This window comes from Vombatus ursinus, unplaced genomic scaffold (assembly GCF_900497805.2).
Source record: "Vombatus ursinus unplaced genomic scaffold, bare-nosed wombat genome assembly UNPS02014794.1, whole genome shotgun sequence".
Classification (NCBI taxonomy): Eukaryota; Metazoa; Chordata; class Mammalia; order Diprotodontia; family Vombatidae; genus Vombatus; species Vombatus ursinus.
In genome coordinates, this window is record NW_020954572.1 from 17604460 (window position 1) to 17620807 (window position 16348).

General features: G+C 39.4%; 1 protein-coding gene across 1 annotated transcript in view; it reads left to right on the plus strand.

The window, feature by feature from the left end:
• Nucleotides 1-681: 681 nt before the first annotated feature.
• Nucleotides 682-16348, plus strand: part of FRMD5 (FERM domain containing 5) — a 362872-nt gene continuing 347205 nt past the window's right edge. Inside the window, exon 1 of the mRNA XM_027870215.1 lies at nt 682-783. Within this exon, the coding sequence (XP_027726016.1) occupies nt 682-783 (102 nt within the window). The remainder of the gene's footprint in view (nt 784-16348) is intronic.

Sequence of the window (16348 nt, forward strand, 5' to 3'; positions counted from 1 at the left end):
AGTTTCGTATTACGGGACTCAGGAAAGGGGCCGCACAGCACTTCTGTAAGGGAGCCTGGATCTCCTGCAGATGAGCCGGCGGGTCAGGACAATGTAAGGCACCTAACCTGGTGCCTTGGTCCTGGCCCGGCGGGAGGGGCAACAGCGTTCTCAGAACAGCCAGGAGAAAAGCGCCCCTGGCTCGGGATGCCAGCGGGCCGGGCCTGCTCTCCTCGGTCCCGAATCCTTTATTATCATTGGTTCTACTGTCTGTCTTTCACTCCCAGCACCCCAACTTCATTAGCTCTCCCGACTGTCACTCATTCTCGCCGCGCTGGCTCTCATTGGCTTCCTTGTCACGAAAGCCCCGCCCCACGAGCTGAGCCCCGGCCGAGGGGCGCTGAAAAGAGAGTGGGGCGCGGAGCACGGCAGAGCCAAGCAGCAGTGTTTGGGCTTGCGGGCGGGCAGGCAGGCAGGCAGGCAGGCAGGCGAGCGGCAGCGGCGGTGACCGAGGAGGAGAAAGAAAAGGAGAGGAAAGGAGAGGCACCGCGGCCCAGCCCGAGTGATGGTGCAGGGGGCCGGCGCCGCGCTGCCCCACTGAGGGGCGCCTGCTCTGGTCCGGGGTCCGCAGCGCCGCCGCTGCTGCCGCCGCCGCCGCCGCGTCGCTCCCGGGGGCGGGCTGGCTGGCGGACGGGCGGGAAGATGCTGAGCAGGTTGATGAGCGGCAGCAGCAGGAACCTGGAGCGCGAGTACAGCTGCACCGTGCGGCTCCTGGACGACAGCGAGTACACCTGCACCATCCAGGTCAGCAGCCCCCGCGCCCTCGCCCACCCACCCACCGCGGGCGCCGCCGTCGGCTCTCCGTCACCCTCCTCGCTGCAGCAGCAGCAGCAGCAGCTCCGGGGTAACTTGGCTCGGGGCCGCTTGCTTCTCGTCTCCTCTCTGGGCTTTGTCCGCGGACCGGCTGCGGCTCAGCTAGGGGGGCTTTCACGGAGGGGAGGGGGAGCCTCTCCCAAACCACTCCTTCTCGGGAGCGGGACGTTATGCCCCATTTCTTTCTCTTTTCCCCACTTTTGTCCCCCTAAGCTCTTCTGGATTGGGGGGGTGATCCCCGAGTGTGCTGCAGACTCAGGTGTAGGCTCTTGTCCCAAGGACCCTCCCCAACCCCCTGCCAGTCCCTCCTCCCCTTTTGGATGCTGGAGAAACCCTCTCTTGCTCTGTCCCTGTCTGGGCGCACAAAAAGCCTGCCCGGAGAGGGAGCTGTCCCCTGGGCAGTGCACCCCTAGTGAACGCACTCATGGGGACAGGTCGGGAGGTGTTTCGCTCGGCCGCCCCGTCGGAGCTGGGGGTTTTTAAGTCCGTGGACGCAGGCAGCAGATACTCGATCTCGGGGTAGCCGGCCGAGCTGCTGCGCCTGCTGCTGGGATAGGACTCGGGAAGGACAGAAGGACTTGGGGTGGGGGGGGGGCTGTGCCGGAGCTGACCGGCTTTTCTTTCTATATTTTTCTTTGATAGGAAGAATAATGGTATATGTCATATGTTTCAGCGTTTTGTGAGTCAGACTCGGAATATAGGATGGAGCACAACAGCCCGTGCAGAGTGGCCTATTGAACAGAGAAAGCGACTCCTCTTTCAGACAGCCCCCCACCCAATAACCCTACACACACACGACCACCGCCATTCACTTTCAAAACGATGTTGTGTTTAGCAGATGTATGTATGTGGGTTTGGAGGTGGGGCGAGAAAGGAAGAGGTTGTAGATTTAGTACAAGTCTCAGCTATGGGGGGGGGGCACATGGTAGAGAAATCAGTGACTTAAAAAACAACAGCGCTGCACAGAATGAAAAGAATCCCTTCAGCGCCTGGTATATTACGATCCCGTGCTGTTCTGTTCCCTCCCTACTGCTGTGTGGTACGTCAGGAGTAGTAGTCGTTCCCAGGAATGCAGTAACAACCCTTTCTCCTCCTTTAGTCAGGGATGAAAAACACTGAAAAACCCTCAGTGTTTAATTCATTAGGAATTAATGGAATTAATTAAGGAATTAGCTGGAAACTGCCTTTTTCTTCCCCTCCCCAGAAACAAACATAGCAGAAATCAGTGAAGTCTTACCTGATTGCTGCAGCCCTAGTTGAAAGACCAAAAGCTCTGGGTTCCAAGATGTGGCAGACGGAAACTGTTGGCACCAACCCCAGTGGCTCTGGCCCTTCTCACACCCTCCCCTTCTGTATTGGGATGTAGCAGTGTGAAGGAGGAAGGCGGTAATGATAGCTGCTGCTCTTTGCTGCCTTGGTTCTGGGTTCAGAGTTCCCATCTCTAATCTGTCTTTTCCCCCTTCCCCTTGTTGTCAATCTAACTGCTAGGTGCTACCGAAGGTGCATGAGGTTAGAGGAAAGAGTAGAAAATCTATTTTTAAAGACACTGAAGCACAGACTTAGCAGAATTTGTGATTAGGCTAACCATCAAGTGAAAGCCCTACTGTATTTGATGGTGATCATTTGAGATGCTGAATATTATTCCCTTTCAGAGCGATGAGTTACTTTACCTGTATTGTATTTTCATGTCTCATAGGCTGCATTTCAAAAAATAATTTTTAACACTTTGTAGAAGGAAAAAAATACGATTTATGCACCTATACCATTTGGACATATGAAGTAGCTGATTATGTGCCACTGTACTACGTTTCAAAGTATGCATATTTTTGTTAGTTTTAAAGTTTAAAGCTTTTTGCAAAATTTGGATGGTTCTGGGCACCTCTTGGAGGAGGCACAATATACTGTTGGGATATGGTTTGAGGGTGGATTTCTGAGACAAGTCATTGTCACAATTTTTAAAAGGTGTGGAACTATTAATAGTTTTTTAATTTTCAATTGAATAAATTGAAGAACTAGTGACATCATTAATCTGATAGAAATGTTTGGCTACCAATAATTTTTAATGAATCAAGATAAGTCACTTGATTATTTTCTTTGATAGAACAATGTCAAGGGTTAGTGATTGGTTGACTTCATGTTATAGGTATGGGTAGTTTCTATGATCTACTTTGAGAAAGGAAATACAAATATTTAACTTTTAAGAATGCTGCTTATGATTAGCTGCTGAGTGCATGCTTGAAACACCATCTTAGACTAGTTGTATGCTCTGTTGGTCTTAACTGAAACTATCCTAACTTGCCTTTGAAAATCCAGGCCTTGAAAAAAAAAAAGGAACATGGTATCATGCAAAAATTTTTTGGTTCTAGCATCATTTTTATTTACTTTTGTGAGATATGAAAATTAGAGGGGAAATATCAAAATAGCATATCATATGGAAGGAATATATTCTATGAACATGACTTGAGTGTTTGAGAATTATTTTTTCCTTAGCAACTCTTTTCTTTGCTACAATGTAATTTAATTTTTAATAGTATTTGGAAGCAATATGAAAAAGAATAGTGAAGCATTTGTTGTTGTGTAAGATTAGTCATTCTCATCATATTTGGAATTGCAATTCTTTGATTTTGCAACATTGCATTTCTTTTCCTAAAAGTCCCATGTAATTCTTGATATCTTCTTTAAAAACAGACATGAATGTATATACAAGTAAGTCTGTCTACATATAATGCATATAAACTCATTATGTGACTTTTTATATGTATACACATTTACATGTGTGTGAATATAAACTTCTCCAGGAAGTAAGAGCAATATATATGAATATATATACTCTATGTCTATGGAGAGAGTGATCTTTACACATCTACCTGACATCTTTTTGGGAATATGAAATTTAATGCAGAATATTATTGTAATCTTTTATATTGCTGTAGTTATACTGGACTAGTTACCTTAATCTGCCAATCTGTGAAACGTTATAAAATTAACACAAACATCTTTATGTCTCCTAAATGAAGGTTGCTACAGTTACCACTTTTTTATAGGCATTATTTCATTACTTCTAATATGCAAATATATTTATAATCTATGAGAAAGGAAAGTATGCATTGTAGGACTGTAGTATAATCATTCTACTGTGAAGAACATTGTTAATAGCTAGGGAATGCTGACTTGAATTTTGAAGGTCATTGCCTCATAAATGCAGATGTAGTCCATATTTTTCACTGATCTGTTTTATTTGTGCAAGTTTATATTTACACACCATGTTTGCAATCTTGCCTTGCTATTTTATTGGGAGGAAAATAAGATTTATTAAACAACTATACATTCCTTTGATTTTAATGAACTGAATAGAGACATTAAATGCAGTGCTTGAACATAATAATGTGCTGAAAAGTAGATTCTTACCTGTCTTTAAGAGCGTAATAGTTGATTCTAAAATGCTAGGGAGGTATATTAGAACATTTACAGTAGGAATGTAATTTAAGCAACCTATTGGTCTCTCCCTTCAAGTGTGAAATATTTCCTTTTGTTTTAATGAGAACTCAAATTCACCTAGGAACTAACTCAATTTTTTTTTTATCAGAAACACATATTAAATAACATTTTATACATTTAATTATTAATTTAGCACCTGAGAAAAATTAGCCTTTGTGGTGACTTGTGAAGGAACAATTATTAATAGATACTGTACTCTTTACAGTTATTTAATGTGTATTTCCCCAAGTAATTAAAAAGACAAATTTATGAAATATTCTATTCTTTTTGGGAGAATATATCAGCTAGTCTTACATCTACTTTAAGCTATCTATGAGATTTAATTTTAATTTTGAAGAGCAGACCTGGTTGACTCAAATTAAGGGTTTTCCCAACCCAAGATTTTTAGTTTGCTTTCTTGGCCTCCTCAAGCCTTAATCATTATTCCTGATGTGATATGTCTTTTGTAAGAATTTCCCCGTTATATTAGACTGTAAATAGGATTTTGATTTCATTAAGCAAAAGGAATGTTAAGTTAATTTTATTCACAGAAAAGAACACAGAGGTATTTTAATGAATATTGATTTTTTTAAAAAAGCTTTTATCTTAAGAGCAATTAAGCTATCTTAGAAGCTCTATTAAAAATAGCAGTCACTTAGAATACATATCCTTTTAAGAAACTAAATTTTTTTTGGAATGTCTTAATTTTGGGGTTAGTTCTGTAACTTGTACACTAAACAAATTACATTATAAAGGAAAACAAATCATTCTCTTCATATGTAAGGTATGTTGTTGCTTTAAAAAATATTCTTCATTTATGCATGAGGTACAGGAAGCTATAGAAAATATGTAAGTCTTTTGTTTGCAAAGGCATTTGTATACATTTGTGCTTTAATAGATCTTTAGGACTAATTTACTAAGTAAATAATGCAATTGTGGACAAAATATGATATGAAAGAGCATATACCTTGCTCTTGTTTTATGTTAGTAGCCACACATGTTGTTTGCCAGTATCTGGTATACTACTAGTTATATAACAGATTTGTTTGAAACACATTTGAATATTCGAAGGATCTGTAATTTGATTGGTGTAGATTCTCCTTCCAGCAGAGCACATCATCATATCCCTTTTGTAACTTTGAGATCTTTGAGAGTTGCTGCAGTTGAAAAATTCATTACCCTATCGTGCCCAACTTGGTGATAAAACTACTCTAAACTTGGCTAAGTTGGTCAGTTTTAAATTTTCTTGTTCCTCAACATAGTAAACCACCTCCAAAAACAGGACAGGAATGCCGGTGCCTTGACCACAGTCAATTCAATAATGGCTTCCCTGCCATTATAAACAGACCCTTTGTAATATCTGTTCCTTATAATCTCTTTGGGCCTGTAAAATCAAGGGGTTCAAGTGGCTTGCTAGCTTTAAATATATGATCTATATTTCTAAAACCCTCTTATAATGTCATTTAGTTGGTTGCCCACTTGTAAAATTTCCTATGGAGCTAACTGCTCCATATGTAATAATTCTGTAATAATATATAATTATAATGTATCACCTAAGATGGTATATTTCTAAAACTAATTAAGGGCTTTAATGGCTTATGAGGGTACTTATGTATAGTACTCCTCTAGAAGTTACCTCCTATTGACTTTTTTTGGGGGGGGCTAGGCAATGGGGTTAAGTGACTTGCCCAGGGTCACACAGCTAGTAAGCATTATGTGTCTGAGGCCCGATTTGAGCTCAGGTCCTCCTGAATCCAGGGCTGGTGTTCTATCCACTGTGCCACCTAACTGCCCCTCCTATTGACTTTCAATTGTAGGTTTGGTCACTTGGATGACAACTGCTATAGTGGGTTCGAGGATTCAAGGGTATCTTTTGGGAATCCACTCCCGAAAATAAAGCTTACAAGCCCCTAGTGATAGATTTAACTTTAATAGTCAGTCAGTAGATACAATTAGCTCAAAGCAAAGACATTTATTAAGAGGGCATGATAAGAATAGTTGCTATAGATTATGGGTTTGGGACTCCTTGAAACCACTTTCCCCCAAACAACTCCCAGTGGTGGGACTCAGTCTCTACCTTTCTTTTTCTCTTCTCACTGTCTCCTTGGTCTTTCCCTGAGGTTTACTTCTGGGATTGGGAGGGCAGTTTCTAACTTGATACTTTCCGACAAGTAAATACATACAGCATCAGTGGGAAGAGAGTGAACACAAACTTAGAGTACAGTGGTAATGAGGCACATACAGGAAACACATGTGGCTGGGACAGCTGATGCCTCTGGTATGACACTGGACTCTGATGTCTTTTCTCTCTCTTCAGAGTCTTTATTCCGCTCCTTTCTAGGTGTAGCATCTCTGTGGGGTGAGCCACTCAGTGGGATTTCTATATATGCTACTTTTTTCAGCTCAGAATCCATAGTCCATTCTCTTCTCTGCTATCAGATGTCTCATTTCTTGGAGCTCTTTTCTGCCAGTGGCAGTGTGGTACAGTGGAGAGGTCCTGTACTTGGAGTCACAAGATGTAGGTTTTAAATACCATCTTAGACACTTGGTTGTGTGACCTTGGGCAAGTAACTTCTTGTCTCAGTTTCCTCAACTGTAAAAGGAGAGATTTGGACTCAATAAGGTCTCTTCTAGATAAAAAACTTATGGTCCTCCCTTTGTCTGTGTTTCCACAGAGAGTGTGTATGTTATTCCTTCTGGATGGGCCTCACCTCATTCCCTCTGAAACTATATTTTAAGGGCCACTCAGACATGACCAATCTTTTTTCTTAGCTAATGGCTAGGCTTCCTCTCTCATTCTATCAGAGAGAACTTCATACTTTGTAAAAGGGGTAGTAGAAAGTTAACTGGTCTTTGTACTTCCTTATTACCTTTTTCATCTGTCCCTTTCTTTCTGTGATTACATCAACTGGCTGGGGAAGTCAGAAAGGGGAGCTAAATCTCCCCTACATGTGCTTTCACTTGTTTTTACTTATCCAGAAAACTGCTAGCCAAATGACCATACCTTCTTTCATTGGAGAAAAACATTTGTATGTAATCCTTTTATTTGATAGAGTCTTTAAAATTGCTGATGTTTTTCAATTAACCTTTGTTGAACAAGAGTCTTAAAATTGGATTGAGAACCAGGAGTTCTTGGTCTTAGTAATACCTGAGTGAGACATTAAATCTTTCTGGGCCTTAGCTTCCTCATCTTTAAAATGTGGATAGTATGTGCCCTACCTATTTTATAGGAGTGATGCTAATATCAAATGAGATATAACATCTCACTCTACAGCTTCCTTTCTTCCTTCTCAAAGAAATGAGAAGAGGCATTGGTCTAGGGAGGGAAATGAAGTTACAGTAAAAGTTAGAGTAAAAAGGATGGTGGCATAACTCCTTCCTAGTGCTGGCTGTTGAATCCACTAGCTTTGCTCTGTGATGGTTTAGGAGAAGCTAAATGAAGTCAGAGGTCCTCAACATCTGAGATGAGGAAGCATCAACCCTCCTGAGTTGTAGTTTGTACCAGAAACCACATTCTTTGCTTCTGTGCCATGACTGAGACAAAGCTTTGGATCTAAGATTTCTAAGTCTTCACCTGATGATTGGTTCTGAGGGAAAAAGTGAAAGTTGAACTATGGTAACTATGTTGTTGCACTCCTATTCTTGCTCAAAGAAGGAGTCAAACTATATAGGTCTTGGAACTCCAAATAGATCCTATGTATGGGGATCTTCCAGCTGTTTGCTGAATGTTTTGTCTGTTTTATTTTGAACTGTGTAAACTGATTATTAAATACTGTTTATTAATTGATTGAATCTATGCTGAGTAGAAATGCCACTTCCAGCATTCCAGCATGTAACTAGTTTCCATGGAGAATCGATTCCATAATGCTAATGGCAAGTGACCAGTGATGCTTGAAATGTAGCATAGTCAAAAGGAGGTGGGGTTAGTCAGTGGGTGGGGGCTCAGAGCTAAGTTTTAATTGGGTAGGTCCACAAATCCATATACCCCAATGTGATAAGTGGGGCTGCTCCATAGTGAGAGACAAAACTGAGGTGTTAAAAATTTTGGACCATGATAACCCTAGAGAGCATTGTACTCAGCTCTTCTACCTCTACAAACTGCAGCATAAATACGGACACCTCATCAGCACCATCTGGTGGCTATCAGTTTCTAAACCTGATTATATAAATGTTATCATTTTTAAAAAAAAAGTGAATAGGGAAGATAAGCTGGATTCAGCATCAAGAATACTTGGGTTCAAATGTCACTTGACACCCTTCCCAGCTATGTGACCATAGGCAAATCATTTAATCTATCTAGGCCCCAGTTTCATCATCTATAAAATGAGAGGATTGGCCTCAGACACTTACTAGCTCTGTGACCCTGGGCAAGTCACTCCACCCTGTTTGCCTCAGTTTCCTCATCTGTAAAATGAGCCGGAGAAGGAAATGGCAAAGCACTCCAGTATCTCTGCCAAGAAAACCCCAAATGGAATCACTAAGAGTTGGACATGACTGAGCAACCTCAAAGGGAAGGGACTGTAAGGTCCCTTCAAGCCCCAAATCTATGATCCTGTTAGTTAGGGTATTATTCTAGTTAGGGCATATGTTTCTAATTAGCCTAACTTTACCCACAATTCCTGTGATTTGCCGGTTCCTCCGTTAAGCCCTACTTGAGATGTGTGGTGCTGCAAATTGAGAGATTATCTAAAATGGGTGTTGTATATAAATACACGGTTGACCGTTTATGGAATTTTAGAGGCTGTAGGCTAAATGACTGTAGAGGAAAGATCCTGGCAACGAAAGCCCAAGTAACTTCTTTAAAAGATAAACCAGGAAGTCTCAATAGACACATGACACTCCCCTTGGTTTTATTAGCTTTTATAATTATCCTTCTTCAATTACCTTCAAAAATACAACCCTCATTTCAGCTGAAGTAGATCACTTGAAGCAACATTTGAGAACATGTACCAAGACATTTTTTTACATTATCATTTACTAAGCATCTATTAAGTATTTATTGTGCTAGGAAGGCACTATGCTTAGTGCTGGGCAAACAAAGAAAAAGCTAAAATATTCTCTGCTTCAAACAGCTTCCGATCTAATGGGAGAGACAACATGTACATATAGAATATAGAGATCGGAGCCTGTTAGAGGGAAAGGTATTATCAGCTGATGAGACTGGGAAAGACCTCCAACAGAAGGGAGTGTTAGAGCTGTCTTGGGATAGCCAATGAAAAGGCATGAAGACAGGAAATAAATCATCATGTATAAGAAATAGCAAGTATTATCCAGGTTTTCTCATATATGAGTATTATCCCTGGACCCAGTTAACTTAAATATTTAAGTTAAAATGCATTAAATAAGAAGGAACATGAAGGAAATGTACATTGTGGACATGCATGATTCTAAAATACTTGCATTTATAATAACTGTACTTCTTCCTTCTCACCCCCACCAAGTGGACAAAGGGATTTTGCACAAAGGAAATTTGGCTATGGAAGGCAGAGGGGTAACAGCAAGAAGCAGAAGTAGTAGTAGTGGCAGACATGGCTATGGGTTATTTTGGGAAAGAGTAAGTTAGAGCTTGGGGCTGCTAGGTGGCGCCATAGTGCACAGAGTGCTGGGCTTGGAGTCAGGAAGACTCATCTCCCTGAGTTCAAATCTGGCCTCAGATACTTACTAGCTGTGTGACCCTGGGCAAGTCACTTCACCCTATTTGCCTCAATTTCCTCATCTGTAAAATGAGCTGGAGAAGGAAATGACAAAGCATTCCAATATCTTTGGCAAGAAAACCCCAAATGGGGTCATGAAGAGTTGGACATGACTGAAAATGACTGAACAACAACAAAGGCAGAACTTGACATATAGTAGAGTTGGTAATGGAAGAGGAAAGACAGAAATGCTGGGCAGGAGAGGTACACGTAGTGATAGTGGTAGTGAAGATAGAGAAATAATGAGTGTAGGTGGTGGAGGAGAAATAAAAATGTTTTGCTTCTTTAATTGCCCTACTTATTTTCTGACTCTTTTTTAAGTTAGAAAACTAAGTGATCAAAGTAAAAGCAGCAAGTTGATATATGGAAATTATAGTATGTCAGTCTGAATTATTTTTTTTCTAGGAAGCAGATCCAATATCATTGGGTTTTCTGAAAGGTCAGACTTTTTGTCCAGTTTCCACAGAATGGGAATTTTGATGATTTCTTTTCTTTTTTTATATTATAAAAGCTAGTAGAAAATAATTTTAGTATTACAATGGCTCTTAAGTTATTCAAGCTTCTAGATTATCCAGAATGAAAAAAAGTTTTAACAAAAGGAAAAGTTTCCTTTTAAGACTAGACATACCATTCATAATATCAAAAGATTACACTAGCTTCTGCAATATCTCTGCTGCTTGGAGCTATATGCTAAAATGCCTCTTGGCCCACATGTTTTTTTTCACTGACATAAAATTTTTTTACCTGTTCTTACACAAAATAGTTTCTTGAAATTTGATGCTGAGTATTAATAAGCTGAAATAGTTAAATTTTTATTTCTATTAAGCCTTATTTCTCTAAATTATTTAACTTTTGGTGCTATTCTCCTCTCCACACTCCCTTAAAAATTGCTGAAGCATTCTATTGAATACAGCAATACATATACACTGTGGAATTGTAGGTGGTGTGTAACACTTCTGTGGTATACTTTGCAGGTATTATTGTCGGGCCCTGGAGTGTTTTTGGCATGTGTTGTCAAACCCTCTGGTTTCTGTGTTGTTTTAGGGGTTAAGGTCTGGTTTAAGGTAGTCTTGGGTGGTTTGTTTCAATCTCAGAAGAATACCAGGGCAGCTAGGTGGCACAGTGGATAGAGCACCAGCCCTGAAGTCAGAAGGACCTGAGTTCAAATCCAGCCTCAGACCAAACAGTTGACACTTACTAGCTGTGTGACCCATGGCAAGTAACTTAACCCCAATTGCCTTAAAAAAAAAAAAAAGAAAGAAAATTAACATGTTGAATGTATCATACTTTGGGGGCAGCTAGGTGGCACAGTGGATAGAGCACCAGTCCTGGATTCAGGAGGACCTGAGTTCAAATGTGCCCTCAGACACATAACACTTACTAGCTGTGTGACCCTGGGCAAGTCACTTAACCCCATTGCCTAGCCAAAAAAAAAAAAAAGAAAGAATACCAGATCCTTAAATCAGTTGTTTAATTTTGTCCCCCTTCCCCTATTCCCAATCATTTCGTGGACCATGACTCTCTCTTGGTACTTTCTGCCCAGAGTATTTTGGAAACCTTCAGCTGCCCTAAAACTAGCTGGCCCACTTAAGTAACCTTAGGATTAGGAGCTGGCACAGGTTTTGAGAAGACCATATGGTGTCACTTTCTAAAGCTGACCGAGGGTGTAGGGTACGTAGGCTCTGTAACATGGAGGTGCCAGGCTGTGAGGGTACTTAATGGTTGAGGCTTTTGTTACTTCTAATTTGGGAAGAGCTCCTTTTAAGGTTCTACTGTTCTGATGTAGAAAGGGTTTAGACGTTTGGATGTCTTCAGAAGCATGCCATTTTGATGTGTCATGGTTCTTTTGGTGTATTGGGTTTTTAGACCCTTGCTAATTTATCTGGCTCTTTTAATTCCACTGCTCAGGAAGTTTCCTTAACTGCCTCTAACAAAATAGGAACACCATGTTTGTAAGTAATTTCCTCTATTCAGTGGAATTTTTGATAGTTCTCAGGTCGGTCTGTCTCTGTCTCTGTCTCTTTGTCTCTTTCTCTCAAGAAATCTCCCTCATTGACATCATGTTGAACATTGATTGTCATGCAGGGTTTTTTTTTCTTTTTTTTTAAAATTTATTTATTTTTAGTTTTCAACATCCACTTCCACAAGATTTTGAATTCCAAATTTTCTCCCCATCTCGTCCCTCCCCTCTCCCCAAGATGGCATGCATTCTGAATACCCCTTCTCCTAATCTGCCCTCCCTTCTATTCCCCCCCCCCTTCTCTAATCCCATTCCTCTTCAATTTTCCTGTAGGGCAGGATAGATTTCTATACCCCATTTCCTGTATATCTTATTTCCCAGTTGCATGTGAAAACAATTTTTTTCAACTTTTGTTTTTAAACCTTTGGGTTCCAAATTTTCTCCCTTCCTCCCTCCCCACCCACCCTCATTGAGAAGGCAAGCAACTCGATACAGGTTATACATGTGGAGTCATGCAAAACACTTCCATAATAGTCATGTTGTGGAAAACTAAGTATATTTCCCTTAATCCTTTCCCGCCCCCTATTTATTCTATTCTCTCTTTTGACCCTGCCCCTCCTTAAAAGTGTTTGCTTCTGATTACCCCCTCCCCCAATCTGCCCTCCCCTCTATCATCCTCTTGTTCTTTTGTCCCCTTCCCCCCTCTATTTTCCTATAGGATAAGGTAGATTTCCATACCCAATTGAATGTGTATGTTATTTTCTCCTTAAGCCAAATACGATGAGTAAGATTCACTCATTCCCACTCACCTTCTCCCATTTCCCCACCACTGTAAATGACTTTTCTTGTCTGTTTTATGTGAGATAATTTACCCCATTCTACCTCTCCCTTTCTTCTCCTAGTATAATCCTCTCTCATCCCTTAATTTTATTCTCCAGATATCACCCCTTCATCTTCAGCTCACCCTGTGCCCTCTATCTATCTATCTATCTATCTATCTATCTATCTATCTATCTATCTATCTATCTATATACATACATATAATTTTTTTCCCTCCAACTACTCTAATACTGACAAAGGACTCATGATTTACAAATATCATTTTTCCATGCAGAATGTAAACAGTTCAACTCTAATAAGTCTCTTATGATTTCTCTTTCCTGTTTACCTCTTCATGTTTCTCTTGAGTCTTATATCTGAAAGTCAAATTTTCTATTCAGCTCTGGTCTTTTCATAAAGAATACTTGAAAGTCCTCTATTTCACTGAATATCCACTTTTTCTCCTGAAGGATTATGCTAAGTTTTGCTGGGTAGGTGATTCTTGGTTGTAATCCTATCTCCTTTGCCCTCTGGAATATTATATTCCAAGCCCCATGATCCCTTAATGTAGAAGCTGCTAAATCTTGTGTTATCCTGATTGTGTTTCTATAATACTTAAATTATTTCTTTCTGACTGCTTGCAATATTTTCTCCTTGACCTGGGAACTTTGGAATTTGGCTACAATATTCCTAGGAGTTTTCCTTTGGGGATCTCTTTCAGGAGGTGATTGGTGGAGTCTTTAAATTTCTATTTTGCCTCTAGTTCTAAAATATCAGGGCAGTTTTCCTTGATAATTTTCTTGAAAGATGTTGTCTAGGCTCTTTTTTTGATCATGATTTTCAGATAGTCCAATAATTTTAAAATTCTCTCTCCTGGATCTATTTTCCAGTCAGTTGTTTTTCCAGTGAGATATTTCACATCAAGCAGAGTTTTCTTGGAGGTGTTTTAGATTCAGCAAGTACTAAAAGAGTTTGTATTGGGGTAGGAGCTTTGGAGTTGGGAGATAATAATAACAATAAAAATAATAGCTAACATTTATATAACACTCCAGAGAAACACTGTTTGGTGCTCGAGAAAAGCTTTTTTTGGTAATCTGTAAGTTTAAGAAGATGAAATAAGTCTTTGAGGCCTGCAAGTCCAATTTCATGACCATTACTTTAGATAAATGGATTATTTACTGCATTTTTCATTTAAGAATTTCTAAGCATTTTAAAAATGCTAGTTAGTATTAGTGACAAAGAATATAGAATCATAGGTCCAGAGCTGGAAGGTTATCTATAGTATAGCTCCTTCATTTTATAGATGCAGAAGTTGAGGCCCAGGGAAGTTAAGTGAATTGACCAAGGTCATACAAGAAGTGGCTTGGAAATAAAGTTTTAAAAAAAAAAGAACAGGAACAACTAAAGAATTGGGACTGCAATATTCATTCCTGTTCTTTAACCCTTTGATTTGGTGACCTCACATAATACTACATCATTGCTGTATTGAGCCTCTTTATTTGTTATTCATTTCATAGTTGTGATTATAATTTACCTTCGGAATTTTTCCTGGGAAATTAGGTTTCTGCTGCTTGTTTTACATGACTGTATCAGCTGAGACTTTAACTTGTGTGCGTGCCAAAGAGAGATTTAGTGTATTTGACTCCATTGTGTTCTTAGTTGATCTACCACAATGTTATTTTCATTCTATATAGTATTTTAGAGCCTTTGTTTGAAAAGGGGCATGTAAATATGAGGTAGTTATATTGTTCTGGGGAAGGGAGATAACAATGAAACTCATCTTCAAATAAATATCCCAACAACTACTGGCAGTGTATGTATGATTCATTGGCAGAAACCTTATCATAGAAGATAGATGGGCCTATTGCAAATTGGCTGATGAACCTTACTTAAGTATAAACAGTCATTTAGGAACTTTCAAAATAAATCAGTGTTAACAATTTTTTTCTAGAAAGAAGATTATTAATAACGATAATCTGTAAAACTACCAGTACTTGAGCCAAGCAGAATAAATAAGAACAACACACATTAGCAGGTGTTTTTGATACTTAAAGACTTTGAGAACCATGCTTTGATTAGTTTGAAAGGTGTTTGAACTAGTTTCCACAAGCAGGGACATATTTATTCTGTTCATCTCTGATCAGAGTTAATGATTCTAATGGTTCTACATGGACTTAGTTGTTTTTACCCTTGAGTCAGGTCCATCAAAGATAGATATATTCATACATAAGCAGGTTTCAGAATAAATATGTATATATGTATCTCTATTTATATACATATAGATGGAACAACCCATATGCAAAACAAAATCATTTCAATCCTAATAATACAAATATGGTAAATTAAGGGGCTTGAAATGAGATAGGGATTGGGAAGGCTTTAAAACAGGATACTAACTTGGTTGTGCAATTCTCTGTGCTGCTTCTAAGAATATTTTCTAGTATAATGAATTTTAAAAAGATCAACATGTTTACAAATCACATATCAAGCATGTTACTATTGTCATTACATTATATCATGCCCGGTGGAAATATTTGTCCTATTGCGTATGCCATAACAATGTTTTCAGCTCTTGTGATGTATTTGCCATGATTATTTGCTCTATTATTATGTATTGCTTTAGTGTCATGTGCTTGCTATAATTCTGTTGTGTAGCAAAATGTGTTTTCTGAGTTAGTGACATGATAAGTGATTTGCATGCATGTGTATGTCTTGAAAATAGAGTTCTGTAGCATGTATCTACTAGCATCCTAGCTCCAATGGAAATTTTTTCACTACTCTCCTTTTGTGTCAGAGTCTCCTTATAAATACAAGGTTTTATTATTCTGTTCCTGGAAATATTTTGGAGTTATGATGTCATACAAATCTCTATTCAGGATGTCTTTGTTCTAGAATTAAATAGGAATAAATTCTAGCACTTTGTAAGAAGTTTTTTTTCGCCACCTTTTTTTCATTCCTGTGTTTGTAATTCACACTTGGGTTTGTAAATACTGTTTCCTGTATTTCTGACAATGCAGAGTTTTCTAATAACTCATTCTTAGGCTGAGGCATGATGCTACAAAAAGATTCTGGGACTTGGCTTTGAAATTGGTGATCCTTCTTCTGTTCACCAGTGTGTATTTGTCCAAAAGAAGTGTCCTGATGAAATATTTTACTGTTATAGATTTATCAAAGACAACAATTTTTTAAATTTAATTAATTGATTTATTTATTTTTAGTTTTCAACATTCACTTCCACAAGATTTGGAGTTCCAAATTTTCTCCCCATCTCATCCTTCCCCCCACCCCAAGATGGCATGCATTCTGTATACCCCTTCCCCTAATCTGCCCTCCCTTCTTTCTCACCCCGCTTCTCTTATCCCCTTCCTCTTCCATTTTCTTGTAGAGCAGGATAGATTTCTATACCCCATTTCCTGTATTTATTTCCCAGTTGTATGTGAAAACAATTTTTTTTTAACATGTGTTTTTAAAACTTTGGGTTCCAAATTTTCTCCCTTCCTCCCTCCCCACCGATCCTCATTGAAAAGGCAAGCAACTCGATACAGGT